A 21,914-nucleotide genomic window follows, 5' to 3' on the forward strand; every position below is an offset into this window, starting at 1 on the left:
CCTGCTTATCGGCTTGCTTGCACCTGGGGAAAGCTCTTATCACCGGTGCCGTAGTTCTGGTGGATGCCGGTGGCTCGGAGGTGGGCCGGGGTCGCACTTCACTCTTCCGTCACTTGTTCAGCCTCGTTTTCCTTTGCTTTGTGTGGTTTTCCTGTTCTTTGAGTGATAATACCCAACGTGTTTCTGTCTTTAGGCAACTCCTTGGACATCTTTCTCAGTAAACGGAGTTGCTGTTTCACCTTGCCTTTCTACGACTTTCTCCATCAACCCACCATCCAGCTTGACGGGGTATATTTAAAGCTGCTAGAAGCCCGCCAACACCAGTGAAGAACTTCTCTAGACCAAAATTTACTTTACTTAAATACGATAAGTGGTCTGTTCTCAGCATCAGTTCTACAAACACGCACACATTTGGTGCGTCATTTTCGGAAGTCAATTTGCTCATACGAACACCATAGCATCACAACTTCGTGTATCACCACTTCGCAACACCGTCACCATGAGTGGACCGCATACTGCCTTCTTCTACGGTAAATACCTCATCTTAATCTTCATGTCACGAAACTAACATTCCTACATAGGCACATTGGTCAGTGAACCCCAGTATAGACAAGCCGAGTGCACCGCACCCACTAACATCGCCCCAAGATGGAGCCCAAGGTCTTCTTCACCGTTGTCCAGGGCGACAGCAACCCTCCCCAGGTCATCAAGGACCTCTACACCTTCACCCCGGCCGTGCTGACCGGCCACACACGCCACCGCGTCCAGGACGCCGCATACCCGGGCATGATCCCTGAGGAGGGCGGCTCCGTGCTCGGCATCTACGCGACGGGCCTCACGGATGCCAACGTCTCCAAGCTCGACTTCTTCGAGGGCTCCGAGTACGAGAAGAAGGTTGTCAAGGTCAAGCTCCAAGGCGCTGGGAGTGGCGGCCAAGAGGGAGAGGAGGAGAAGGAGGCCACGGCTTACATCTACAAGCGCCCGGAGTTTCTGGAGCGCCGGGAGTGGTCGTTCGACGAGTTCCGCAGGGACAAGATGCACATCTGGACGCGCGAGAGCTACGTCTTTGAGGGTGAGCGAGCCCACCCTTCCGCTGACGAAGCCGCCGTGGAGGCGCTTCCTTGTTCGTGTCACCGCTAACATCCTGGACGAACCCGCACTAGGCTGCACCGACTCCGCAGAGTTCGAGAAGACCGAACACGAGGACACCCGGGGCCACGACGACAAGGACGATGCGACCAAGCAGAACGGTGCCTAAGAGTAGGAAGCCTCGCAGCAAGCATGGCTCGTATTTCTCTTGCTCCCCCCTTCGTGCATGGCGGCAAACGGCATTATTTGATGGGTTCCCAGCCAGGCGGCTGACGCAGGTCGGCGACTGGGTCGCTCGGGGCGGTGTGAAATGGACAAGTCAGCACCGGCTCACGGCATTGGAGAGAGAGAGAGAGGGGAAATCTAGTGCCGCCGCCCCGCCCGTGAACAACAACACGCAGCGATTACGAATTCGATAGATAGATGAAACAAGGACGTGATGACAGCGAATAGAACACGATTTTACCTAGTCATATCCCGACGACTGCCGCCGGTCTTGATGGGCAGGGCTGCAGCCGCGGGCGCCACCCCTCGAAGCGATAAGCTGAGTGATATGACATCGCTGTCGGGCCGGGTTCGTGGCGGCAATGCGACGATTCAAGGAAAGAGTCATCAATCTGCGAAATAACCCTGGTGATTCTGGCGGCAACCAAGGTTGAGGTCGGACTAATACCAGCTGACCTAACAGGAAGACTCTACGGGGTTCACGCTTGTACAAACATTCCGAGTAACATTCAAGCTGGATCCTGTTGAGCGGCTGAAGTCATGCCATAGCGGACGAGCCACGGCATTCGCACCTCGTTGGCTACCGAGCAGGCGCTGGCGCGTCGTGGAGGCCAAAGGAGGTGTAAAGTGCTGCCTCGTGAACAATGCCCCCCCGCATTCTGGACACCGGGAAAGCCAGGAATGCCGGTCGCCCGAGGCGGCTGCCTCTCATTCCAGCTATGCAAGGATGCTGTTGAGGCATCCGATGAAGAACGAGAGGGAATGCATGATATCGATCCTCCCTAGGTAAACCACCTACTGTATGGGGTTACGAAGCACAAACAAGCGGGGGAGGTGGTTTGGGTACGGGATGCGCGGTGCCACGTACCACAAGCTGGCCCTCACCTCGGGAAGCACGAAGAACTAGCCACAGGAAATGTGAGCTCTGTGGCTCCGGCAGGGAAGGGAATGCAGGGAAGCCACACACAGCCACACGCGATGCTAGCAAAGCGACTCCGGACAGGGGCGCAGAGGCGCAGGTGCGCGATTGCGGTGGCGTCATTGCCATCCAAATTGAATCCGATCTTTCTCCCTGTGGCTCAGAGACGATCATTCATGCCCAAGCGCTGAAAATGGTGTTCGGCTGGGAGACCCCCGCTAATCTTGATATGTGCCGTTCTATGATTTCAGTTGACGGCGACCGGGCTGCTTGCTACTGAACAGAGTCGGATAGCGTATTAGCAAGGAGCGAGCGGGTGGTGTCGAAGCCAAGCTGGGGAGTTCATGCGCACTGCGGGATGGCGTCGTTTCGTAGCTGGTACCACACTGGGCTGTGTGCGCTGATGGTTGATCGGCGTCACAGGTACGAGACTCGGTCCAGCCAGATCGTCTAAAGATGTGTGGAAAGACAAACGGCGCTGACCAGCCCAAGCAAGCACGCTCAGCGCCCTTGGTGCTCTCAGTGTTCTCCTTTGCGGAACAGAGCCGTCAGCCCCTCTCGGATCTTCTGCATAGACGGCGCTTGTCGAGTCTGGCCCGAATGCTCTGTGCCCAACCAGCTGCGATGTCCACGGGAGGCAGCAGCAGGGGGCGTGGACGGGCCAGAGCGAAAGAAGGTAGAGGGAGAGGTGTTTCTGTCGAAAAAAATGTTCGGACGACGTAAAGCCTACGTGGACCGGGGATCGCGCAGATGAAGATGTAGTGTACATGGACAAGGGGAGGCCGTACCACACCACACACGTAGTTTACACTGCACTACCGTACGTGACTGCATACTGTGCCGCACGCAGTTCCGATGGAGTAACTAAATGGCGACGACAAGTCATGCCTCCTCGTGCGATGAGCCTCCTTTTCCACGAGCCCTGTCACCAAGTCCCCACTCGGCCGTGGAGTTTGGGCCACATCCATCCGGGATTTCGAAGGTGGGTGGCGATCGCCCAACGTTACAGCGGACAACAGCCGGTGAAATGTCCCGCTACGGTCGGGCAAAGGCCGGGTCGACCAGGCCGGCAGCAGGGCCCCAGGTCGATGGTGCTTGGATGTGCGTTGGGTCCTATACGTGTAGGGAGGGCGCCGAACATGCCAGAAGTGGCAAGCGGACGACGGGCTGCATCGTTGGTTGGGAAAAGGGCAAAGCTGACAAGAGCGAATGAAGCCCTGAGGGCTTTGGCGCACTTGTCACCGTCGACGCGTCCTCGTGGTCGTGTCGTTCGGTGATCGTCAAACGGCTGGCCGGCGTCAGGGCAACTCGGCGCGTTCCAAAGGCAGAAGCTAACGGGCTGGCTGTGATCAGGTGCTCAGCGAACATAACATCGTTTGCTGTTGTTCGTTTCCAGCGCGCTTACCCCAAACGCAAAGGGGGTGTTCCTCATGACAACGTCAAGTTCTTTGGTCGACTACGGCGGGAAACGACTGGTCGCAGGGTGCCTGACTTGAATCGCATCATCTTCTTCTCTCCCCCGTTCCTCTTCCCAAGGGCCAGGTGTGCATGCCCTTCTCCGCCTCCCGCTTTCCCGCGCGATCGCAAGCAAAATGGTGCCTGAAGAAACAAAACCCGCCAAAAAGCTTAGCCCGCGGTATCCAGTACACTACCGTATCCTCTGACTTAACTGAATAACCGCACAGACCGCGGGCTGCTGAAAAGGGGCTGGCGTGGTGGCAGAAACAGGGATCTAGATGTGGCAAATACAGGGAGTCATTTACGTCAGCAGCAAGTTAGGCGGCAAGGGTTAGGGTTACATGGGTGGGTGTGTGTAGAGATAGATTGACCGCTTTCTATAAGGGGTCTAGCGTATGGTCTGTGCGGTTATTCAGTTAAGTCAGAGGATACGGTAACTAGATGATCCCCTCACCATTTCCACGTCGCATCGCACATGGCATAGGTGACGACTGACGGGGCATTGATTCGCTATCAGTAGCTCGCAGGTTGAGCGCTCAATGTCCGAAAGAAGGAGCGGCGAACTTGAGGTGTCGTGAAACCGACCTCGTTTCACCCCCTCGCTCCTGCGCAAGGGCGGGGGCAGCAGTGTCATCTCTCCCCCCGAGAAGGGGACGAATGGCCCCAAGACCCTGCGTGCACTACCACGTAGGATGTGCCGCAAGCGGTGGTGGCCAGTAGGGCCTGCCTCGACCACGATTAAACGTGGAGGAAAAGACAAAAAGGCCTCAACTTTGTGGACAGGAGGGCTCCCAGCCGGGGGTTCGTGGTGTCCCTTACCCCTGACAAGCGAGAATCGTAAACCCTTGTCAGCGTCCTGGTAGTGGTCTTCTGCCCTACCCCCTTCTGCGCGAGCCAAGGAGGATCTGCTGGAAAGGCTCCGTCTGTCCCCTGCTTTAGCGGGGAATTTGATGGGTGGGTCGCAAGTGACAGGGGCGGTTCTACCTGTAGTGGTAGTGGATGCACGTCAACCTGGGGGTCTTGGCACTGAGAGACGAGAAGAGGAAATGTGGAAAGAGGCGTGAATGAGTGGCTGTGGTAACCCGCTCCCTCACCCGCTTCTTTTCTTTTTTCACTCTGATTTTTTCCTAGCATAATTCCTTTGCCTCTCTTTTGCCTTGTATCCGCGCCTTGATCATTTCTTGTTTCAATTTGATGTACATTAATCACGGTGCTGTCCACTTTTTGTAAACGTTTTTACAAGAAAAGAAAAGAAAAGAAAAACGACCCCACTATCGGACCAACAGCTCAGGTACAATGTTTTAAGTACACTGCCACCGCGGTCACGCCGACAGGCGACTTACAGGTAGATGATAGATGCCTTACATAATATCCAGGTGGTATCTTAGTATGACGTGATAAAAGACATGTAGGTGGGTACGCAGCCGCAGTTGAGGCCTGCGGATAACAGCGCCATGCTCCCATTTTGCTGTCCTCAGTACACGTATTACACCGAAGTAGTGTGTAGTATACTGACCTACCTGGGATGCCTACCTCAATGTACACGTACTAGGTAGGTAGGTAGGCAGACGGGCCAAGGCGCGGGAATACCGATGTCAAGACAAGCACCCATGGAGCTCGCCCTCCGGAAACTCTACTCGGTCTCTATTTTTCGCTCAGCGGGGATGACCCATCACTGACTCGGGAGAATCCCGTCGATCTTCGTGACTTCGTTTACTATCGGGGTCTTGGCTTTGGTTTAGTTTCCTCGACTGACAATGCGCACAATGGGCGGGAGGGATATGCCTAGCCAATACCTAGCGTACAATACGTGCGGCGCGTACACGGCGCTACATTTTCCTGGCATGTCCATGTCTCTCTTGACAGTGTGTGTGTGCTAGGTGTCTCTCGGTATCGGTGATCGGTGATCGGTAAGCTGAGTTGAGTTGAGTTTGAGCGTTGGCTGGTGGCTGGATGGATGAGAAGAGGTGGGCGCCCCGTGCCAACGTCTGTCTCTACGTACGTTCCAGCCCTCGCCGGCCCCACTACGTAGAAGTCTACCCGTTTACATGTCTCGTTTTCGGCTTGGACTGGAACACCGTCGCCTCAGTGTTTTCGTGTTTCTTCACTCGAGACGTTTTGGCAAACGGTGCGGACCGCCGACTCATCACTGGTTCCGAAAGCTCTCCTCTCTCTTCTTGTCTTGGCTTGAGGTCGTTTCCTCCGCCCGCCCCGTCCGCCCAGTTTGGTTCATTCAAACGGGAATGCATGCCGGAACTCGGCAGCCCGATGACTCGATAAGCCTGACATTTGGACACCATCCGCACCCCTTTTCTTCCTCTTCCGTACCCCTTGCTCAGCAGGCCCCTTGTCATTGTAGGCTCTCGCTTTCCGATCCCTGATTCTGGGATTACCCTTCTCTGTCCAGCTCCGTGCTCTCACCCATCACCCGCGCCATGCGAGCATAGCTCCTATTGGACAGGACGGGGCGGCGAGAGGAGGACTCCCAGCGCGACACCAATGAAGGCCAGTCCCCGGTCAGTATCGGGTTTTAAGCCCCCCTCCCCTGCCCCCTTTTTGGCGTTAGTCTCCATCTGGAATGACTCCCATCAGCCCCTGCGCATCCCAAGTCGGTGACAGGGGGCACTCTATCCAGCAAGACACGGATAAAAACGTCCTCGGCGGCCCCTGTAGCCAATGTGGTCAGGCAAGGTTGCGCCGCACCGTGACGTATTTTTTCCACGAGGGCATGCTAGGGATCTGAGTGGCCGCCACCAAGGCTCCGGGTAAGCGAGGCCGCAGCAACTTGGCCGCCCGAATCCCAGGTTCGGCATGTCCTGATTGGAGGCCGCCTGTTGCCAAAACGGGCGACGGTCTGGAAGGGACTGGACTGCATTGATTCTGAAATGGTTTCTCGCCTTCTGGCGATCCCAGTCCAGCCCGGCTGTCAGTGCATGGCGGTCCAGAGACGAGCCGCATTGCCGCCGTCTGTTTGCTGCCATAGAAAGTCAAAGTGTCGGAGGCCTTGTGTACGTGTAGTGTAAACTCATCCTTTGGGGCTGGCCTGTCATCCGTCGATCGGTGCGGGATGGCTGCAGCGCTGGCACCTCTTCTATTCTAGACTCGGGACGTTGGAGAGGGCTTTACCGGTATGCGTACGAATGAATACCTACTACAATGTACCGAGATGGATAGTATGGACGAAATTCCATTGTAGAAAGGACGGGAACCAAAAGCTCGGTGGTTCGGGCCATCGCGCTGCTGTGTATCCCAAAGACCGCAAACTAGTCGAGATGGGGATGGCTGTTCGCTCACCGTTTCTCAATCCGAATACACTACACTACACTACCGGTACCTACACTGCAGCTGTGGTCAACTCGCAGATGGTGCCTTGCAGTAGTCGCCGCCATCTTGATGCGTCTCCTGTCTAGGAAGCTGCATCTCCCAGCGCTTCAGTGCCTCCCACCCACCGCTATTATACACTAGAGCAACGACTATAGTCCGGTAGAGGCTGCCATCAAACCACCAAAAGGAAACACATGGTTACATAGCACAGGCATAGGTACTACGTCTCCCGTTGCCACCCTCCTTCCCTGACTGAGGAGGTAAACCACGCACTGAATGATCTGGTGGCTGAATACGCTACGCCACTCAAAAGTGCGGGTACGTACTCCCTCCAACAGGCAAGCCTTCTTCTTCTTCGCCGTCTTCTTCGTGCCCCAGGCAGCCAATGAGGTCTCATTACTGAACGAGAAAAGGAAGGATACGGATACGTACCGCACCATCTATCTGGTGGGTCCCGGAGGTCGAGACCCCACAATGTGCACCCATGCTCCCTGCTTCTTAAACTAAACTAGTACCTTCCTCCTTGACCCCTGTCACGGACATCCCCCCCCCTTCACTCACCCCCTACGCATCACGCTAGTCCAGTAGTGCCGCTCTCCTCGGTGACACCTGTCTCTCTTTCCATATCGTCCCAGCCATTCAAGCCTCTCAGTCAACGACACCTTGGAAAAACTCCTCACCAATCCCTCCCTATACTCCTTATACCACGCTCAACTGTGGACACCCTCCCTTCTCACCCCGCCTTTGGCCATCCTTGGCTCCTCCTCGGACGAGTTTAGTCAGGGGAATCCGCCGCTCGAAAAGCACACAGCGCAACGCACCATGCGCGCCTTGCTGCAAGATCCCCGTCCCACCATGCCCACACACACACACACTCACTCACTCACTCACTCGCATCCATCCATCTCTCCAGAACCTGGCATGGTCTCACTGTCTTGGTCTCTCCCGCGAGCCGTTAGTCAAGGTCGACAGGCGGACAACAGCCAGGCCCTTAGATGCTCCACGGCATGGTCCATGGTCCACGGCTCCGCCCTTCCATCCTTTTTCCCACCCCTGCCCACTCTCAAGAATGTTTAGTCCCTTCTCTTGTGGCATGTCGAAACAAGCCGAGGGGTACGTCTCCGACCTATCATAGGCTCAAGTCGTCGCTTGTCCTTCTTCAACGGCCTGCCCCTGTTCCTCTCGGTCGACCCACCATGCCTCAAATCCCCTTGGGCTGATGCCCATGCCTGGTCTTGACTGGCCCATAGCCTCAACGCCCATCTAAAAAGAACGCTATGTCTCTCCCGTCCCAAGTGGACCAATCTTTCCAGCTCTCCATCCTCCGGTCCGACCTCAAGTCTATCATTCTCCAATCGTTCTGGGATTACCGCCGTTCTTTGCAGCCGTGCTTAGTGCTTTTTGCCTCTCCTTTCCCCATCCATCCCTAGTCACTCTTTCAAGCTCGGCATCTTCTGTCCGTGGGCCTTGTCAGTCACTACTTGCTACTACGTAGCACTTCCTTTCCTCCATCACATCTTTTCGGCCTGTCTTGCCTATTATAAGACCCGGGCTTCTTCCAACCTCACATTCCCTTTTTGCTCCTCATCCTCCCGGACCATCACATCTTCTCACATTCCTTCAGTGAGCTTGAAAGAGTTTGTCATTTTCGACATCTTAACATTCTCTCATCTCTCATTCAACCACAAGGCTAGTCCTTAGTTCTTTCGAATCTTCCATCAACTCCAACTCGCCTGGTGCACTTCCATCCTTTCCGGAACAAACGAACAAGACAACGAAACTTCGAGACCCATCGATTATCCGATTCTCAACCTTCATATCAAACACTTTGTTGAAACAAACCCGCCACGTCCAAGCTCCCCGGCAGACAAAGCGAGAAGACACTGTAAGTACCTGGAATGATACATACTGGAGGGGGCGGCATGCGGCCTTGGCCGCCTTGGCTTCTTCGGTGCCATTGTTCAACTTCTCGGCCCGCACGACATCACGCATAATGTCATTCTTCAGCGGCCTCGTCACACCGGGCTCGTCGCAGTCGCGGCTGGTCGTCTCGAGTCGGGCCTGCCGAGGAACGTGTGCGCTGTCGTCGAGAAGATGCTGGATCGTGCCGTCGAGAACCGAGTAGAGTTGAAAACTAACATGGTTAAAAAGGTGTCATTCAAACCATTTTTCAGAACAACTTTCAACTTGCAGTCACAACGACGCTGACACGATACTGAGATTCTACGTCCGGAACGTTTAGATTCTCATTTCACAACCAAACCCACACAACATACTCAACATGTACACCAACGCAATCATCGCCTTCGGCCTGGCCACCGTTGCCAGTGCCCACATGAAGATGGCCACTCCCGTTCCTTATGGCGCATCCAGCCTTAACAACAGCCCCCTGGATGCTAGCGGCAGCGACTTCCCCTGCAAACAGCGATCTGGAGTCTACGACGCCGAGGGTGCTTCCAACGTTTACGCTCAGGGAGCCGGCGGCTCGCTCTCATTCATCGGCTCCGCTGTTCATGGCGGAGGCTCCTGCCAGGTTTCTATCACTTACGATGCTAAGCCCGACAAGAACAGCGTCTGGAAGGTCATCAAGTCCATTGAGGGAGGCTGCCCCGCCAAGAACGCCGCAGGCAACCTGGGTGACAATGCCAACCAGGTCAACCAAGACAAGTACGACTTCACGGTCCCAGATGACATGCCTGCTGGCAACGGTACCATCGCCTGGACTTGGTTCAACAAGATCGGCAACCGCGAGATGTACATGAACTGCGGACCTGTCACCATTACCGGCTCCGAGGGCTCCCAGGAAGCTTACAACGCTCTCCCCGATATGTTCGTTGCCAACATCGGCAACTGCCAAACCGAGGAGACCACTGATGTTCAGTTCCCTAACCCCGGTAACTCTGTTGACAAGTTCGGCGAGCCTTCGGCGCTCAAGGCTCCTCCCGCTGCGTGTGGCGGCGGTTCTGGTGGCGGTTCCGGCACCCCCAAGCCCAGCAACACTGCCGGCAACGGTGGCGCGCCCGCTCCCACCGCCCCTGCCTCTTCCAAGCCCTCCGCACCGAAGCCTACGGCCGGCGCTGGTCTTCCCGGCGGTGTTTTCATCACCGTGCCTTCCAAGGGTGGCGCTTCCGCGACTCCTGCTCCCTCCCCTTCCGAGGCGCCTGTGGCCGCTCCCAGCGCTGCTCCCAGCGCTGCTCCTAGCGCTGCTCCTGCTGCCCCTTCTTCCGGTACTGGCAGCGGCTCCGGCTCCGGTTCTGGCAACGGTACTGAGACACCTTCAACTGGCGCTGGTGTTCAGACCGTCGGCTCCGCCTGCACTAACGAGGGCGCATGGAACTGTGTCAGTGGCACCTCCTTCCAGCGCTGCGCCAGCGGCACCTGGTCTGCCGTCCAGCAGCTTGCCGGCGGTACCGCCTGCTCCGCCGGCATGGGCTCCGATCTCAGCATGGTCGTGACCCGAAACGGTCGCACTCGTGCTCTGCGCCAGCGCTCCCTTCGCTTCCGTTTCGCCTAAGCTGGTTGATGGCGAACATTTTGATGAACGGTTTAGCATTTACGGGATATGATACCTCAGGGAGGAAACTGGATAAAGTCATGACGACATGTAAGGCTCGGCACAAACATTTGCGGCGTTTGCTTTCTTTGAACATTTACTACCATTTTCTGTATATACACTTTTGCATGCTTAAGGGGGCTTAGATGCTTGTATCAGCTACGAGAAAGAAGAGAGTGATATCATGAATAGCATAAGATCTTCCAACTCTGGATCGCCCTACGCGGCATACGGTGTGATGTGATTTGATGAGTAAAACAGGTCCTCGGAGAACTACTGAATGTAATTTACAGAAGCTGAGTGAGTTTTGCACATCGGTGCCTAAGCCCTTAAACTCATCCAAAGCCAAAGCACAAGATATCAGCCAGTGACAGGACAGCCCCAAAATTCGGCGGCCATTCTAACATTCCCATACCAATACCTGGCGGGGGAGTCCCTGAGAGATGGAGTTAAGGATCGCGTGGAACCAGAATGTGAACCCAGGAGTTTGACATAACTTAACCCTTTGCGGCCAGAAACTTTGCGATACACACACACAAACACACACACACACATACTCGTATGGACATTTCGGGAAGGGTGTGCGGCCGAATGAATGGGAGCTGTTCCTTGTCGAGCTGGATGGCTGACACATCCCACCTCGGTCGGATACATGCGCATGGACGCCATCGACACAGTCAAAGAAGCACGTCTGCGGGGAAGGATGCGCTGGGGAAGTGTGTCCATGTTTTTTCTGGTCTCCCTCGCCGGGGACGATAACTCGAGCTGCGCGTTGTGCAATCGAATGCTCGTTTCCCGCATGACATATCGAGCCGCGCGTATCGGTGGTGCTGAGACGGTATCCGACCGTCTTTTTGTCGTGGCCCATGATATCTATCCCCCTGTAATAATCCGAACTCCAAAACACAAACCATAACGCGAGAAAAGCATCCGCTTCCGTGTCTCTCTCCCGTCCGATGTCGCTCGTGGTGGTCATGATGGCCGCGGCGGTCTTCCTATAACCATGTGTCGCCTCTTCCCTCCTTCTTTCCTCGGCCCAGCACACGCCTCAGCAACCCGGCCCTCGGTTCTGTATTCCCCTTCCTCAACGCCGACAGTTTCACGGGCACCACGTACGGGTCCATCTCGATGCCCACGTGCGCGCGCCCGTCGTCGCCGACGTACCGGCCGAAGCTGAACGTTGGCGCCTTCTTGAGGCCGCCGCTCTTGCTGCCCAACCCACCGCCCCTCCTCCCACTGTCAACTCTGCTCGTATCACCGGGCCACTCGTACTCGCGAATGGCTCTGCTGGGCGCGAGGTAGGCCATGATCGACCCGATCGTTGTCGGCATGCGCGGCAGGAAGTGCTTGATCGTGAAGCCGTAGAGCGCGACGGCGACGGCAATGTTGAGGGCGAGCACGGAAAGGCTGATGGCGAGGGCGGTGTTGTCCATGAAAATTCGCACTTCGGTGTGACGCTCGCTGCCGGTCATCATGACGGGTTCCGCGTAGTTGTCGAAGAAGCCTGGGTTCAGGCTGAGGAAGATGGCGTAGAGCTGGCGGTAGACGTATTCGACGGCAGGGATGATGGATGTCGTGTTCGGCGTCGTCAGCGGGCTAAGCACATCGCTCTGTCCGGGCTGGATCTTTATCAGGTAGTTCATCCAGTCGTTGGAGAACGTGTCATTGTGCCAGGGGAAAGTGTTGCCCGGCATCATGTTGTTGAGGTATATTGCCATCATTTCTGTGTTGTTATTCGATGTTGGCGTGTCGAGGGTCGAAGACGGCTCGGTTACTTGCGTGGTGTTGAGAACGTAGCCTTGTGGGTCTACGGTGACATCGAACATGCTCGTGGTGAACTGGGGCTCGCAAACAACGAACTGGGTTTTCACATCGCCGTCTTCTTTGTTCAACCCATCCGGGGTTCTTGCCCAAGAAAGATAAAGCGGAACAGCGCAACTCGTATATCCGGCGGTTGCATTATACGACACATCTTCGGCGGCAGAAGGCCCGGAGGGTTGCATGCTATAGGTTCTGTTGAGATTCAAGTTACTTGGTTCAAAAGTCGTCGAGCAATCGAGCACTTCGCCGTGGCGGGTGTATGTATAATTCAGGACGGGGGGCCTCACGCGGCTTGTAACGATGCCGGCGTCGAAGCAAGACGGAAGCACGCCGAATCCCCTGGTGCGAGCCGTGTAGACCTCGCCTTTGTTGCTGGTCCCGGGAGGAGGAGCGAAAGGTTGGAAGAAATACTCCTTAGTCACCCAGGGAGGTAGAGGAGTGCCCTGTGTGATGTTATTCATGGCGATGTAGAAATGCTTCTCGTATGCGATGACGTTCGAAAGGTATGCCTCCTGGCTGGCTCGGCTAAGTACTGAATCGTTGTTGAGCGTTGGCCTCATCGTCTGCTGGTATTCGAAAGTGTTGTTGACAAGAACAGGCGATTCGTTGAAAAGACCACCGAGGCCGACGGCGAGTAGGTTCGCAAGAAGAGCAAGCAGGCAGATTGACACCAGAACGAAGTGGCCTGACCTTGCCGCCCGCCAAATTACCAGCTGAGGGGGCAAAGAGGTATACCTTGCGTTGATAGAGCCATCGGCGGCTCGTCGGCCAGTCCAGAGATCCTTGAAGGGTTGTAGAATGCAGAGCAGTCTATTGATGAGGACCCAGAATGGCTCCAGGAATGTTGCAAATATGGTTGGGACGTAGTTTTCAAGAATCTGGAGAAGTTCGAAGTTCGTGGTTGGTCTTATAAGCCCTGTGCACCGGGTCAGTCGTATCTTCTTGTCGATCACTCGGCATCTTTACCTCCGATGCGCTGCTCCTCCAACTTCAAGTAGATAAGCGCAACAGCTGCGCCTACCATACAGAGGATCACGAACACACCGATTTCCCTTCTCAGGGCCAGCGGTTTGACGGGCGAATAGTGGCCCATGGACAATGAAAGATCCGGCTCGATGCTGAGTCGCTGACTTTCGTAGAACTCCTCGCGGGTGTCGACAACTTTGATGGTCATTTGCCCGGAACGGGACTGGCAGCCGCAGAATAGCTGAAATCGCTTGTCTTGGAACGCTTCTTGGAGCTTGTCGTCGGGAAGACAACCCTTCCCAGCAAATTTGTCCAACAATACAGAGCTGTTCTGACATAAACTCATCAGTGATCCCAACGAAGCCGGGTCCATGGTTAGTCTACTCGTTGCTCTGTGGCAATGCCACCAAAGCATGATCGTGAAAATGCCGACCAGTGCCAGTAAGCCTTCCACAATAGCTGAGAATATTCTGCTCACGACGATCCCATATTGCTCAAATTCCACAACACCCCTGGTTTGGGGTTCGCTTGTTGTGCCGGCAAGCATACGACGTAGCGCGATAGAAAAAAGAAGCTTATGTGTCCTGTTGAAACCATCCCCTAAAAACTCGTGGTTCTGGAAAGAGTCGAGGGTGGTCACATTCTTTTGTCCAATAGCGAAGCCCACCAAGGGTGACGATGGCCACCTTATAGCTAAATGCTTGACTTGATAGTGCTGCTCAAGCAGATGGCCGAAAGGATAATCTCGCCTGACCTCAAGTTCGACGGGTGAGACACCAGCACCGAGGAGATATTCGAAAGCTGATGAGTTGAACTCTGTTGAGGAAAGTCGTTCCCGGGGCCCCGTTGGCACAACCGAGTCTTCGAGGGGCCATCTGGTGACAGACGATACAGTGGCGTTGACCTGCTGCTTGAAGTAGTTCGTTTCGCAAAATATGGCACTAACATCCTCCACGCGGGCCCAAATGGCCAAGAATTGATTCTGAGCGGCTTTGGAGCACGACTGGGAAAGCCAGTAATCAGCCCAGGCGCTGTTATGGTAGCCGATGTACTGCATTTTGTAGAGTTCATCGCTGCTTGGGAAGCCGCCGTACGGCACGATATCGCTGGCATTGCAGCCACGGCCGTCCAGAAAGTCGTAATATGGCCCGCGAGGAGCAAACTGGGCTGGCCAACAATCTAATTGAGTCCAAAACTTGGTTGTGGACCCAGTCCAGTTAGTTGACGCTGTTTGCTCGACATCACTGTCAACCGTGAAAGGCAAGAGCGTGTAATCGGCAGTGGTGTACGGCGGATAAGTTTGGTTGAGCCAGGTGATGGCATACCCTTCGTTGAGTATGGACTGATCCATGGGCAATATCTGTTCCGATGCCGGCCGGGGTGCTTCAGGGATAGACACCATTGTCGTTCTTCGAACATCTACTGGTCCAGTGCCGAGTATTGCACTCTGAAATGGTGTTATAAGCCAGAAAATCATTACCATGACCGTGCCACCATAGAATACGGCCCAGTGACTGTCGAGATGTTAGCGCAGTATGCCAAGGGTGTAAATGAATCATTACCGTCTCTTGGCTGCTTTAATCGGAACAAATGCAATGAAATCGTAGGGATAATCCAGAAATATCGACCCTTCGGCAGTTGCACCCCCCGGCTTTGACATTTCCAACCATGGCAGTATACGCTTGACGTCTAGATCGATCCAACTCCAAAGCAAGCTGTATATAACGGCGACAATCGTAGGTAGGAAGAGGTAGCAAAAGTTCGCAAAAGGTGGTATATCATCCGCCGATCTGGAGAGGGCGAGTCCTCCCTTGACCCGGCTTTGCCATGCGAGGACTTCGATGATGATGGCGAGGATGAAAGATGCAAAAGCGAAGGAAAATAAAACGGGGGCGCTCAAGGTCAGAGGCTTCCATCCGTGCTTATGGACTGTCGGAAATATCAGTTTGCGGTGTTCGATTTGCGAGTTTGTTTATGTGCGGCATGACCTGTGTCCAGACTGCATTCACTGTCCCTCGCCCTCTTGAACAGCAAGGGAATCGAAGTCTTTCGACTCTGCTTCTCAGGCGCGCCTTCCGGGCCCTCGAGAAGCATAGTCTCATGGACTTCGGGTGCCTTGAAGCCCATTGCCTCGACGGCGTCGATTCGGAGGGTCTGCCTGTGGGAGGCGGAAGGGTTGCTCAACGGTGATGAGACTGTGCGGCAACGCAGAACAACCGGCAAACCGCAGAAATGAACCAAAGAATATCCCTCAGGAACGAAAACCGAAAGAACAGCTCGTTGAAACCAGCTCCAGGAACAAAGGAAACGAGACGAGAGGGGAGGAGAGAGACGAAGGAACTCAAGTCAAAACGCTGACTATGGCTGGGAGGCAGTGGCGGCACCTTATGAGGAGAGACTGTATCCGACAGCTTGGGACGCCGAAACAGACTAAGAGCTCGACCTGCTTCCAACAGCATATTGTCCAGCGCGGCAACTTGCCGATGTGCATAGTTCGAGCCGTTCCTGTCGAAGAATACTACCTCGCACCAACAGAGAGCGACTCTGTCCGGGGTTCCTGCACAAGCGCGGTGCTCTACGTGGGCCTTCACCATGGGTGTTGGGGAATGAGAGGTGGTTGCTAAGCGCCGGAGGGAAGATCGAAGGGGGGGGCGCGGGCCGGGAGGGGACATGGCCGGGGCCGAGAACACCTTGCCGCTGCTGTGCCTCCTTCAGCCATAATTGGGGGTTTGTTCATTTTGATGTCTTCTTTAGGCACATTGAGATCACTTGCAACAGACTCGGACCATTATACTATGGTGCCCAGTTGGTTTCCATAAGGTGTCTGTAAGATGATCTTAAGCTTATATGATTTGAGTCGGACTGAAAGGATGCGGAAGGGGAAGTTTAGCTTTAGGATTAGCCGCCGGGCGCCAAAGCCTGGTTGGAGCGCTGGGGACAAGTACGGGTCGAAAGCACGGCCCCATTGAAGGACCCACCCGCCACACCTTAATTTAGACATCGGCCAACGCTTGGCCCCTCTTTCAACATCAGCCCATCTTTCCTCTCAAGAAGACCAGCATTGTGCAGCACCCGACCTGTAAATGCCAACGGCATAAATGTTATGTAGTCAATGGCTCCAGATCGTTGTCTCTACTCGAAAAGCCCATTGTCAAGCTAGTGCTGGGGGCGCTGCACACGAAACCTGTAGCGGGTTCGTGTGGGCATCATCCATATCACAGGTGTAGATGGAACATGGAGTTCATTCAATAGGAGGCAAATAAATAATTGAAAGTAACCGTGAAACCGATTTTCGGACTCAGTTCGAGTTTCTCGATTCTGGCTGGAGGCGCAAACTAGTATCGGGTTTCCGGGTTCGATTCTACCAAAAGGCTGAGTATCCGTGGCGAGCGTCCTTATCGCGCACCAGTTGTCCATCTTCGCTTCATAAATCAATTATGCAAGATATGCCAATGGCTCGAGTCTTCTGCTCTTATCATGTCGGCTCTGCATGCTGAGCCGATGTATGGCATTATTCCAGCGCGTCAACTGTCTATTCCGCATAAGAAATCATCACGACCATTGATTGGCCTCTGTCTCGCAGCAAGACTTCCTGCCAATAGCCCTCGAGATGGAGGCAGTTGCCAGACCAAGAAAATCTTCAAAATTTTATTACACCAAGACAGCAAAGAGTGGAGCTAGTATTTCAAGTCGATACTTAGCCGAGTCACAGCCAACGACATCTACTAGACATGTCCTTCTTGTGCCAAGTGCCCACCCAGTCACGCATGTTCCGCCAGAGTTACCAAGGACAACGGGGCCCCAAAAGAGAGCGCGAAACACATGTGTACAACTCCAGGGACAAGTGGGATCATTCGCGAAAGCCTTAACTCCAGGCCACAAAATTAACGGAAGGGAGAGACATTACTGCCCCTTCATTGCTCAGATTCTACGGAGGGCTTCATTCAGCTGGAAAGCAAAACGCCCGGGCCTACGAAGCTTCATCATGGTCAAATCCAGGCAACGATGCGGCGAGGCCGCATAGCTGAGCCGCCACACCAGACCCCGAAACAATGGAGAGTTGACAGTAGGTGATCTATAACAACCGCAGCCTTGGGACTGCACCCATCTACAGCCAGATGATAGCACATAAAGTACACGTATTCTACACTTTTTGACAGCACCCCGCGCTCTTCCCCTTTTCTCGTTTCCAGCTCCCGCTGCGTGATATCCCGGTCTGGCTTCACCGCCAAAAAAACACCCGCGTCTCGTTTCCCCTCCAACGACACTTCCATGCCCCTTATCTCCTGACCAGGCCCTTGGCGTTGGAGTAGCCCTTGATGCGCTTGGTGTACTTCCACAGGTGCTTGTACTTGGGACCCTGGCGCTTGGCCTCCCAACCGCGAGGCTTCTTGGGCTCCTTCAGAGAGTATACGCGAGTGGGGCGGAACTCGATGTCGGCGCCCGGCATGCCGGCGCGCTCCATCACACCGGCCGTGTTCTCGTCCCAGACGGTACGGAAGAGGTTGAACCCAACGGGGTTGAGGCGGAACTTGTCGCGGAAGGACTTGAGGGAGAAGCCGTCGCGGGCCGAGTAGAGCTCCTTGAGCGCGGCGGTGTCGAGCGTCTGACCGGGGGCCTGCTCGAGGATGAAGACGGAGAGGCGGTGGTAGGGCGCGCCCTTTTGCGAGAAGGCAGGCAGGTAGGGGACGGCGAGCTGGGAGGGGTCGCGGACCTTGGAGAGCGGGACGGAGGTGGACGTCGGCGAGACGGGGACGTTGGCGGCGAGGAAGTGGCAGCGCTTGCTGAAGCCGTCGTTCTCGACCGAGGGCACATCCGAGTCCATGATGACGATGGTGACGAGGCGCTCACCCGCCGTGAAAGGGGTGACGCGCAGGCGCGGGGGCACCTCGGTGACGTTACTGGGAAGGATCTTGCCCGGGGGCACCTTGGAGCGGCGGAAGAAAAGCTGGACGTCGTAGGTGGGGACCAGCTTGGGGAGGACGTCGGGGACGATGTTGAACTGGGCGATACGCTGCTCGATCATCTTGGCCTCGTAGGCGCGCCACTTACGCTCGGCAAGGAAGCGGTAGATGGGCTTATTCATGTCGCCTGCTCGGGAGGTCCGTCAGCACTCGATTGGGGGAGGAAACAAAACAGAACTAGAAAAATCAAGCACACGATCCTGACAGGGCGCCGTACCAAGACCGTCCTCGAACCGCCTCTTCACGGCGGGATCGTTAATATCAGCCAGAACCTTCAGCCTCTCGACGTGATGGCGCAAGCTGGCCAGCTTCATCTGACGCATTCTCTCCCCTCCCTTGATCTTATCCCCCTCTGTAGCCTCCAGCCTCTTGATCTTCTCCGTCTCTGCCACAATCGCGCGCAGCTTCTCCTCGCGATCGGCAGCGAGGATCTTGCGCGCCTCCTGGAAGGCCTGGTAGGGCAGCTGCTCGAAGGGCAGGTTCGGGCTCGTGCGGATGGCGTAGCGGCGACGCCTTGAACCGACGGGCGGCGTGCCGGCCTTCCAGAGGTCCTTCTCGGCCCACGGCGCGACGGCCGTGTTAGGGTCGAGCTCGACGGGGTCCACGGTCTCGGGCCGCTCGCGCGATACCTTGTACACCTCGGCGGCCGGGGCGGGCGTCGTCGACAGGCTCCTTCGTATGGGCAGCGGCGTGGCTATGCTGTTCAGGCATCGCCGCAGCGGCCGGATGGCCTGCCTACACGACGATGACATTTTGGGTTGTGTGTAGGGGGTGGAAAAAAAAGGAGATGGTGGTTGTGGGCGGGTTGTCGTACTGAATCCCGACCGAAGCTCAGAAGGAGGTTTTTCACCAGACACTGAGCTTCACGGGTCGGATTTGCTGGTCTCCATATTATTTTTTCCCGTTTTCCAATTGAACGACGGAATATCCCGCCCCGGACAAGGGGTTCCTTTTCGAGGAAGCTCTCTCCCATTGAGAAAGCCGTGCACGTTAGGTACGTACCTTGCGCCTAGCGTCGTCTGATTGGTAGCTTCGTTCGACAGGACGGGCCAAATTTTCGTGTTTCCTGCGCCAAAAGGTGCGGCTCCCAATCCCATCGACGAAGAGCATTGCGAAACCCAACGACCCCGATCCCTCCCATTGCTCCGTCCCGCATACACAATGGCCGGCAAGGGAGTCAGGAGCCTCAGCGAGGCCATGAGGGGACTGTCCCTCTCGTCGACGTGCCGAGCGGCGAACCCTGCGACCTCGTTCGTCGGCTCATCAAGCTTTACGAGATCAATGGCTACCGAGGCGCCCTTCCCCGGTATCACGACATCAGCCTACGCTACCCCGAAGACAACGGAACCGTGGGCACCAAGTATGTCCACCTCTCTATCAGATGCGAATGCTCCCAGACATCAGTTGCTAACAGGAGCTCCTCCCGTAGCCACCTCCGTCCCCGTCACGATCCACGCCTTCCCGACCCTCGAGCCCCGTTCCCTCGAGTCCTACTCGACGAAGCACCTCTATCTTCCTCTCCGCCGCGATCTCCTCCATCTCGCCGTCGTGTTCGAGGGCGACGCCACCCGACAGGGCACGGCCAGCACGAAAACCCGCTGGGAGGTCCGCGGCTCGCACAAAAAGCTGCACCCGCAAAAGGGCACCGGTCGCGCCCGCGCGGGAACGAAGCAGTCGCCCATCCGCCGCGGCGGAGGTGTCTCCCACGGTCCCAAGCCGCGCGACTTCAGCACCCGCCTGAACCGCAAGGTGTACGACGTCGCCTGGCGCACCGCCCTCAGCTACCGCTACCGCCGCGGCCAGCTCGTCGTGTGCGAGGACGGCATGGAGCTGCCGTTGCCGTTGGACTTCACGAAGCTCGCCGACGCCGGCGCCGTGGGACCCCAGATCGCCGCCGAGTACCGCCGCAAGTGGATGATGCAGGTCCTCGAGGCCAACGAGTGGGGCAAGGCCCACGGCCGGACGCTGTTCGTCACCAACGGGCAGAGGCCGCGGCTATGGGACACCATGGAGGCCGCAGTCGACCAGGGCAGATGCCTTGACGTCAACGATGTGGACGTCAAGGACTTGTTGGAGGAGGGACGCGTGGTTATCGAGCGGGCGGCGCTCAGGGAGATGATCGAGTCGCACCAGAGCGACCTGGTGACCAAGGTCTTCATCAACGGTGCCTTGAAGACCGGGCCGGCAATTGGCGAGCCCCTCGTTCAATGAACAGTACGTGCTGGGTGATTGACGGGGGAAAAAAAAGGGCGGGAAGGGAGAAGGAAGAGAACGATCTGTGGATATTTGTAACACCAGTCAAAGAGGAGTAGCGATTGTCTGATTAGAGGGCGCCTCTCCGGCTTGTAGCAACATAAGGCACACGATGCCATTCACCATGTAACCTGTTTAGAGGTCGAACAGCAAGCACATCAACGCTTGAGCAGGCCCGATGCGTTGCTTCAGTCTAGATGCTAGACTTCTCACAAGGCCCAATCATGCCAGGAAAAGGAAGATGCATTTCTGATCACAGCTGGGTCATCGCCTGTTCGCCAACGGGCACCAGACATCGTTTGAAGAGTAAAATGACACGAACCATTCCGTAACATGAACCTCCGTCTCTCAAAAGCCTGCACGGCCGGGCTTGGCGCGTCGACCGTTTTCATAAACCACCTACCTACATGCAGGAAGCAACGCAGACCATGCACAAAAAAAAAATGCATTGCGAGACCAATTACCGAAGGGGAGAATTTGGGGGGAGGGGGGAATTGAAACGAGAAGGATTGGCATCAGGGAATCATATCACTTTGTGTTATGGGGCCCCCTGGGGCGTCCAGCTTTGCCTCTATTCGGAAACGGCATACGCCATTTCGCGTCAGATGTTGGCAGACCTGGGTACCTCGCCCGGTTTGACCACGCAGAGAGGAATCCCTCCCCACACACAAATGCAGACGCCCAGCCAACGATCGACTCGTGCCGCTACCTCCTCCTCCTCCTCCTCCTCCTTCTTCTTCTTCTTTTTTTCTTCTTCTTTTTTTCCCCTTCTCTTTCTTTATTGAATACTGAGAAAGGAGAAGGAAACCAAAACCCCTGATCCGTACCTTACAGCGAGCTACGGTTCGAATTCTATCCGCGGCCACTCGCTGCACTTGAGTCCGGGGGCAAAAGACATGTAGCAGAGTCTCTGCACCTTGTCGGCCCTCAAGGAACGGGCTCTGCGGCCGGGGCCCCCCTTTAGCCACCCGAGATCCGGGACCTGAACCTGCCCCATAGTTTCCGTCGCACAAAGTGGAGGAGCCTTACTCGGCCCGGAATGGCGTCCCCGAAGGGGTGGTAATCAATGGTAATCAACCGGGTCCATGCGCGCCTCTAGATAGTACGTCATTGCTCTGCTCGCGCGCGCGCGCAGGCCCTTGGTTCCTCCCGCCCTTTCCTCTCTTTCTCTCTCGTTGGCGGCGACGTATCACAACCTGCCTGCTAGGTGGTAGTTTGACATTAAGGTTTCCCATATTCAAGACCGGGCCCGCCTTGTTCTGAACGATTACACTGCGTCTCATCATGCGGAATGGTGTATCGTCACTGAGAGGGGAAAGGGGAAGGCTTTATCTCAACGTCC

General features: G+C 55.8%; 5 protein-coding genes across 5 annotated transcripts; 3 read left to right on the plus strand and 2 right to left on the minus strand.

The window, feature by feature from the left end:
• Positions 1-499: 499 nt before the first annotated feature.
• LY79DRAFT_665240 (AIG2-like family protein) lies at positions 500-1,258 on the plus strand (the record flags this gene model as incomplete). Its single annotated transcript, XM_060563030.1, has 4 exons — positions 500-530; positions 582-589; positions 649-1,072; positions 1,164-1,258. 4 exons carry the CDS (start codon positions 500-502, stop codon positions 1,256-1,258), a joined length of 558 nt encoding a protein of 185 aa, XP_060420185.1.
• Positions 1,259-8,879: 7,621 nt separating this feature from the next.
• Positions 8,880-10,767, plus strand: LY79DRAFT_535564 (uncharacterized protein). The gene has a single exon (XM_060556520.1). It carries the CDS (start codon positions 9,297-9,299, stop codon positions 10,527-10,529), a length of 1,233 nt encoding a protein of 410 aa, XP_060420186.1. The 5' UTR covers positions 8,880-9,296; the 3' UTR covers positions 10,530-10,767.
• Positions 10,768-11,120: 353 nt separating this feature from the next.
• On the minus strand, positions 11,121-15,693 carry LY79DRAFT_535566 (uncharacterized protein). Its single transcript, XM_060556521.1, has 4 exons — positions 15,344-15,693; positions 14,918-15,284; positions 13,356-14,869; positions 11,121-13,305 (listed from the first exon to the last, which is right to left on the minus strand). Exons 1-4 carry the CDS (start codon positions 15,480-15,482, stop codon positions 11,564-11,566), a joined length of 3,762 nt encoding a protein of 1,253 aa, XP_060420187.1. The 5' UTR covers positions 15,483-15,693; the 3' UTR covers positions 11,121-11,563.
• Positions 15,694-17,415: 1,722 nt separating this feature from the next.
• Positions 17,416-19,188, minus strand: LY79DRAFT_655321 (phosphatidylethanolamine-binding protein). Its single transcript, XM_060562667.1, has 2 exons — positions 18,537-19,188; positions 17,416-18,446 (listed from the first exon to the last, which is right to left on the minus strand). Exons 1-2 carry the CDS (start codon positions 19,069-19,071, stop codon positions 17,635-17,637), a joined length of 1,347 nt encoding a protein of 448 aa, XP_060420188.1. The 5' UTR covers positions 19,072-19,188; the 3' UTR covers positions 17,416-17,634.
• Positions 19,189-19,264: 76 nt separating this feature from the next.
• LY79DRAFT_145436 (ribosomal protein L4/L1 family protein) lies at positions 19,265-20,656 on the plus strand. Its single transcript, XM_060550999.1, has 2 exons — positions 19,265-19,679; positions 19,749-20,656. Exons 1-2 carry the CDS (start codon positions 19,481-19,483, stop codon positions 20,528-20,530), a joined length of 981 nt encoding a protein of 326 aa, XP_060420189.1. The 5' UTR covers positions 19,265-19,480; the 3' UTR covers positions 20,531-20,656.
• The last annotated feature ends 1,258 nt before the right edge of the window (positions 20,657-21,914 follow it).

The sequence above is a fragment of the Colletotrichum navitas genome (assembly GCF_030913465.1).
Source record: "Colletotrichum navitas strain CBS 125086 chromosome Unknown LY79scaffold_2, whole genome shotgun sequence".
Lineage (NCBI taxonomy): Eukaryota > Fungi > Ascomycota > Sordariomycetes > Glomerellales > Glomerellaceae > Colletotrichum > Colletotrichum navitas.

Bases quoted from the DNA above. Each gene is read 5' to 3' on its own strand.
- LY79DRAFT_655321 (XM_060562667.1), bottom strand. From the start codon at position 19,071: ATGTCATCGTCGTGTAGGCAGGCCATCCGGCCGCTGCGGCGATGCCTG. The intron at 18,447-18,536 runs GTACGGCGCCCT...CCTCCCGAGCAG, and splicing joins GCGGTTCGAGGACGGTCTTG to GCGACATGAATAAGCCCATC.
- LY79DRAFT_535564 (XM_060556520.1), top strand. From the start codon at position 9,297: ATGTACACCAACGCAATCATCGCCTTCGGCCTGGCCACCGTTGCCAGT.
- LY79DRAFT_535566 (XM_060556521.1), bottom strand. From the start codon at position 15,482: ATGGGCTTCAAGGCACCCGAAGTCCATGAGACTATGCTTCTCGAGGGC. The intron at 15,285-15,343 runs GTCATGCCGCAC...TATTTCCGACAG, and splicing joins TGAATGCAGTCTGGACACAG to TCCATAAGCACGGATGGAAG. The intron at 13,306-13,355 runs GTAAAGATGCCG...CCCGGTGCACAG, and splicing joins GGAGGAGCAGCGCATCGGAG to GGCTTATAAGACCAACCACG.
- LY79DRAFT_145436 (XM_060550999.1), top strand. From the start codon at position 19,481: ATGGCCGGCAAGGGAGTCAGGAGCCTCAGCGAGGCCATGAGGGGACTG. The intron at 19,680-19,748 runs GTATGTCCACCT...CTCCTCCCGTAG, and splicing joins AACGGAACCGTGGGCACCAA to CCACCTCCGTCCCCGTCACG.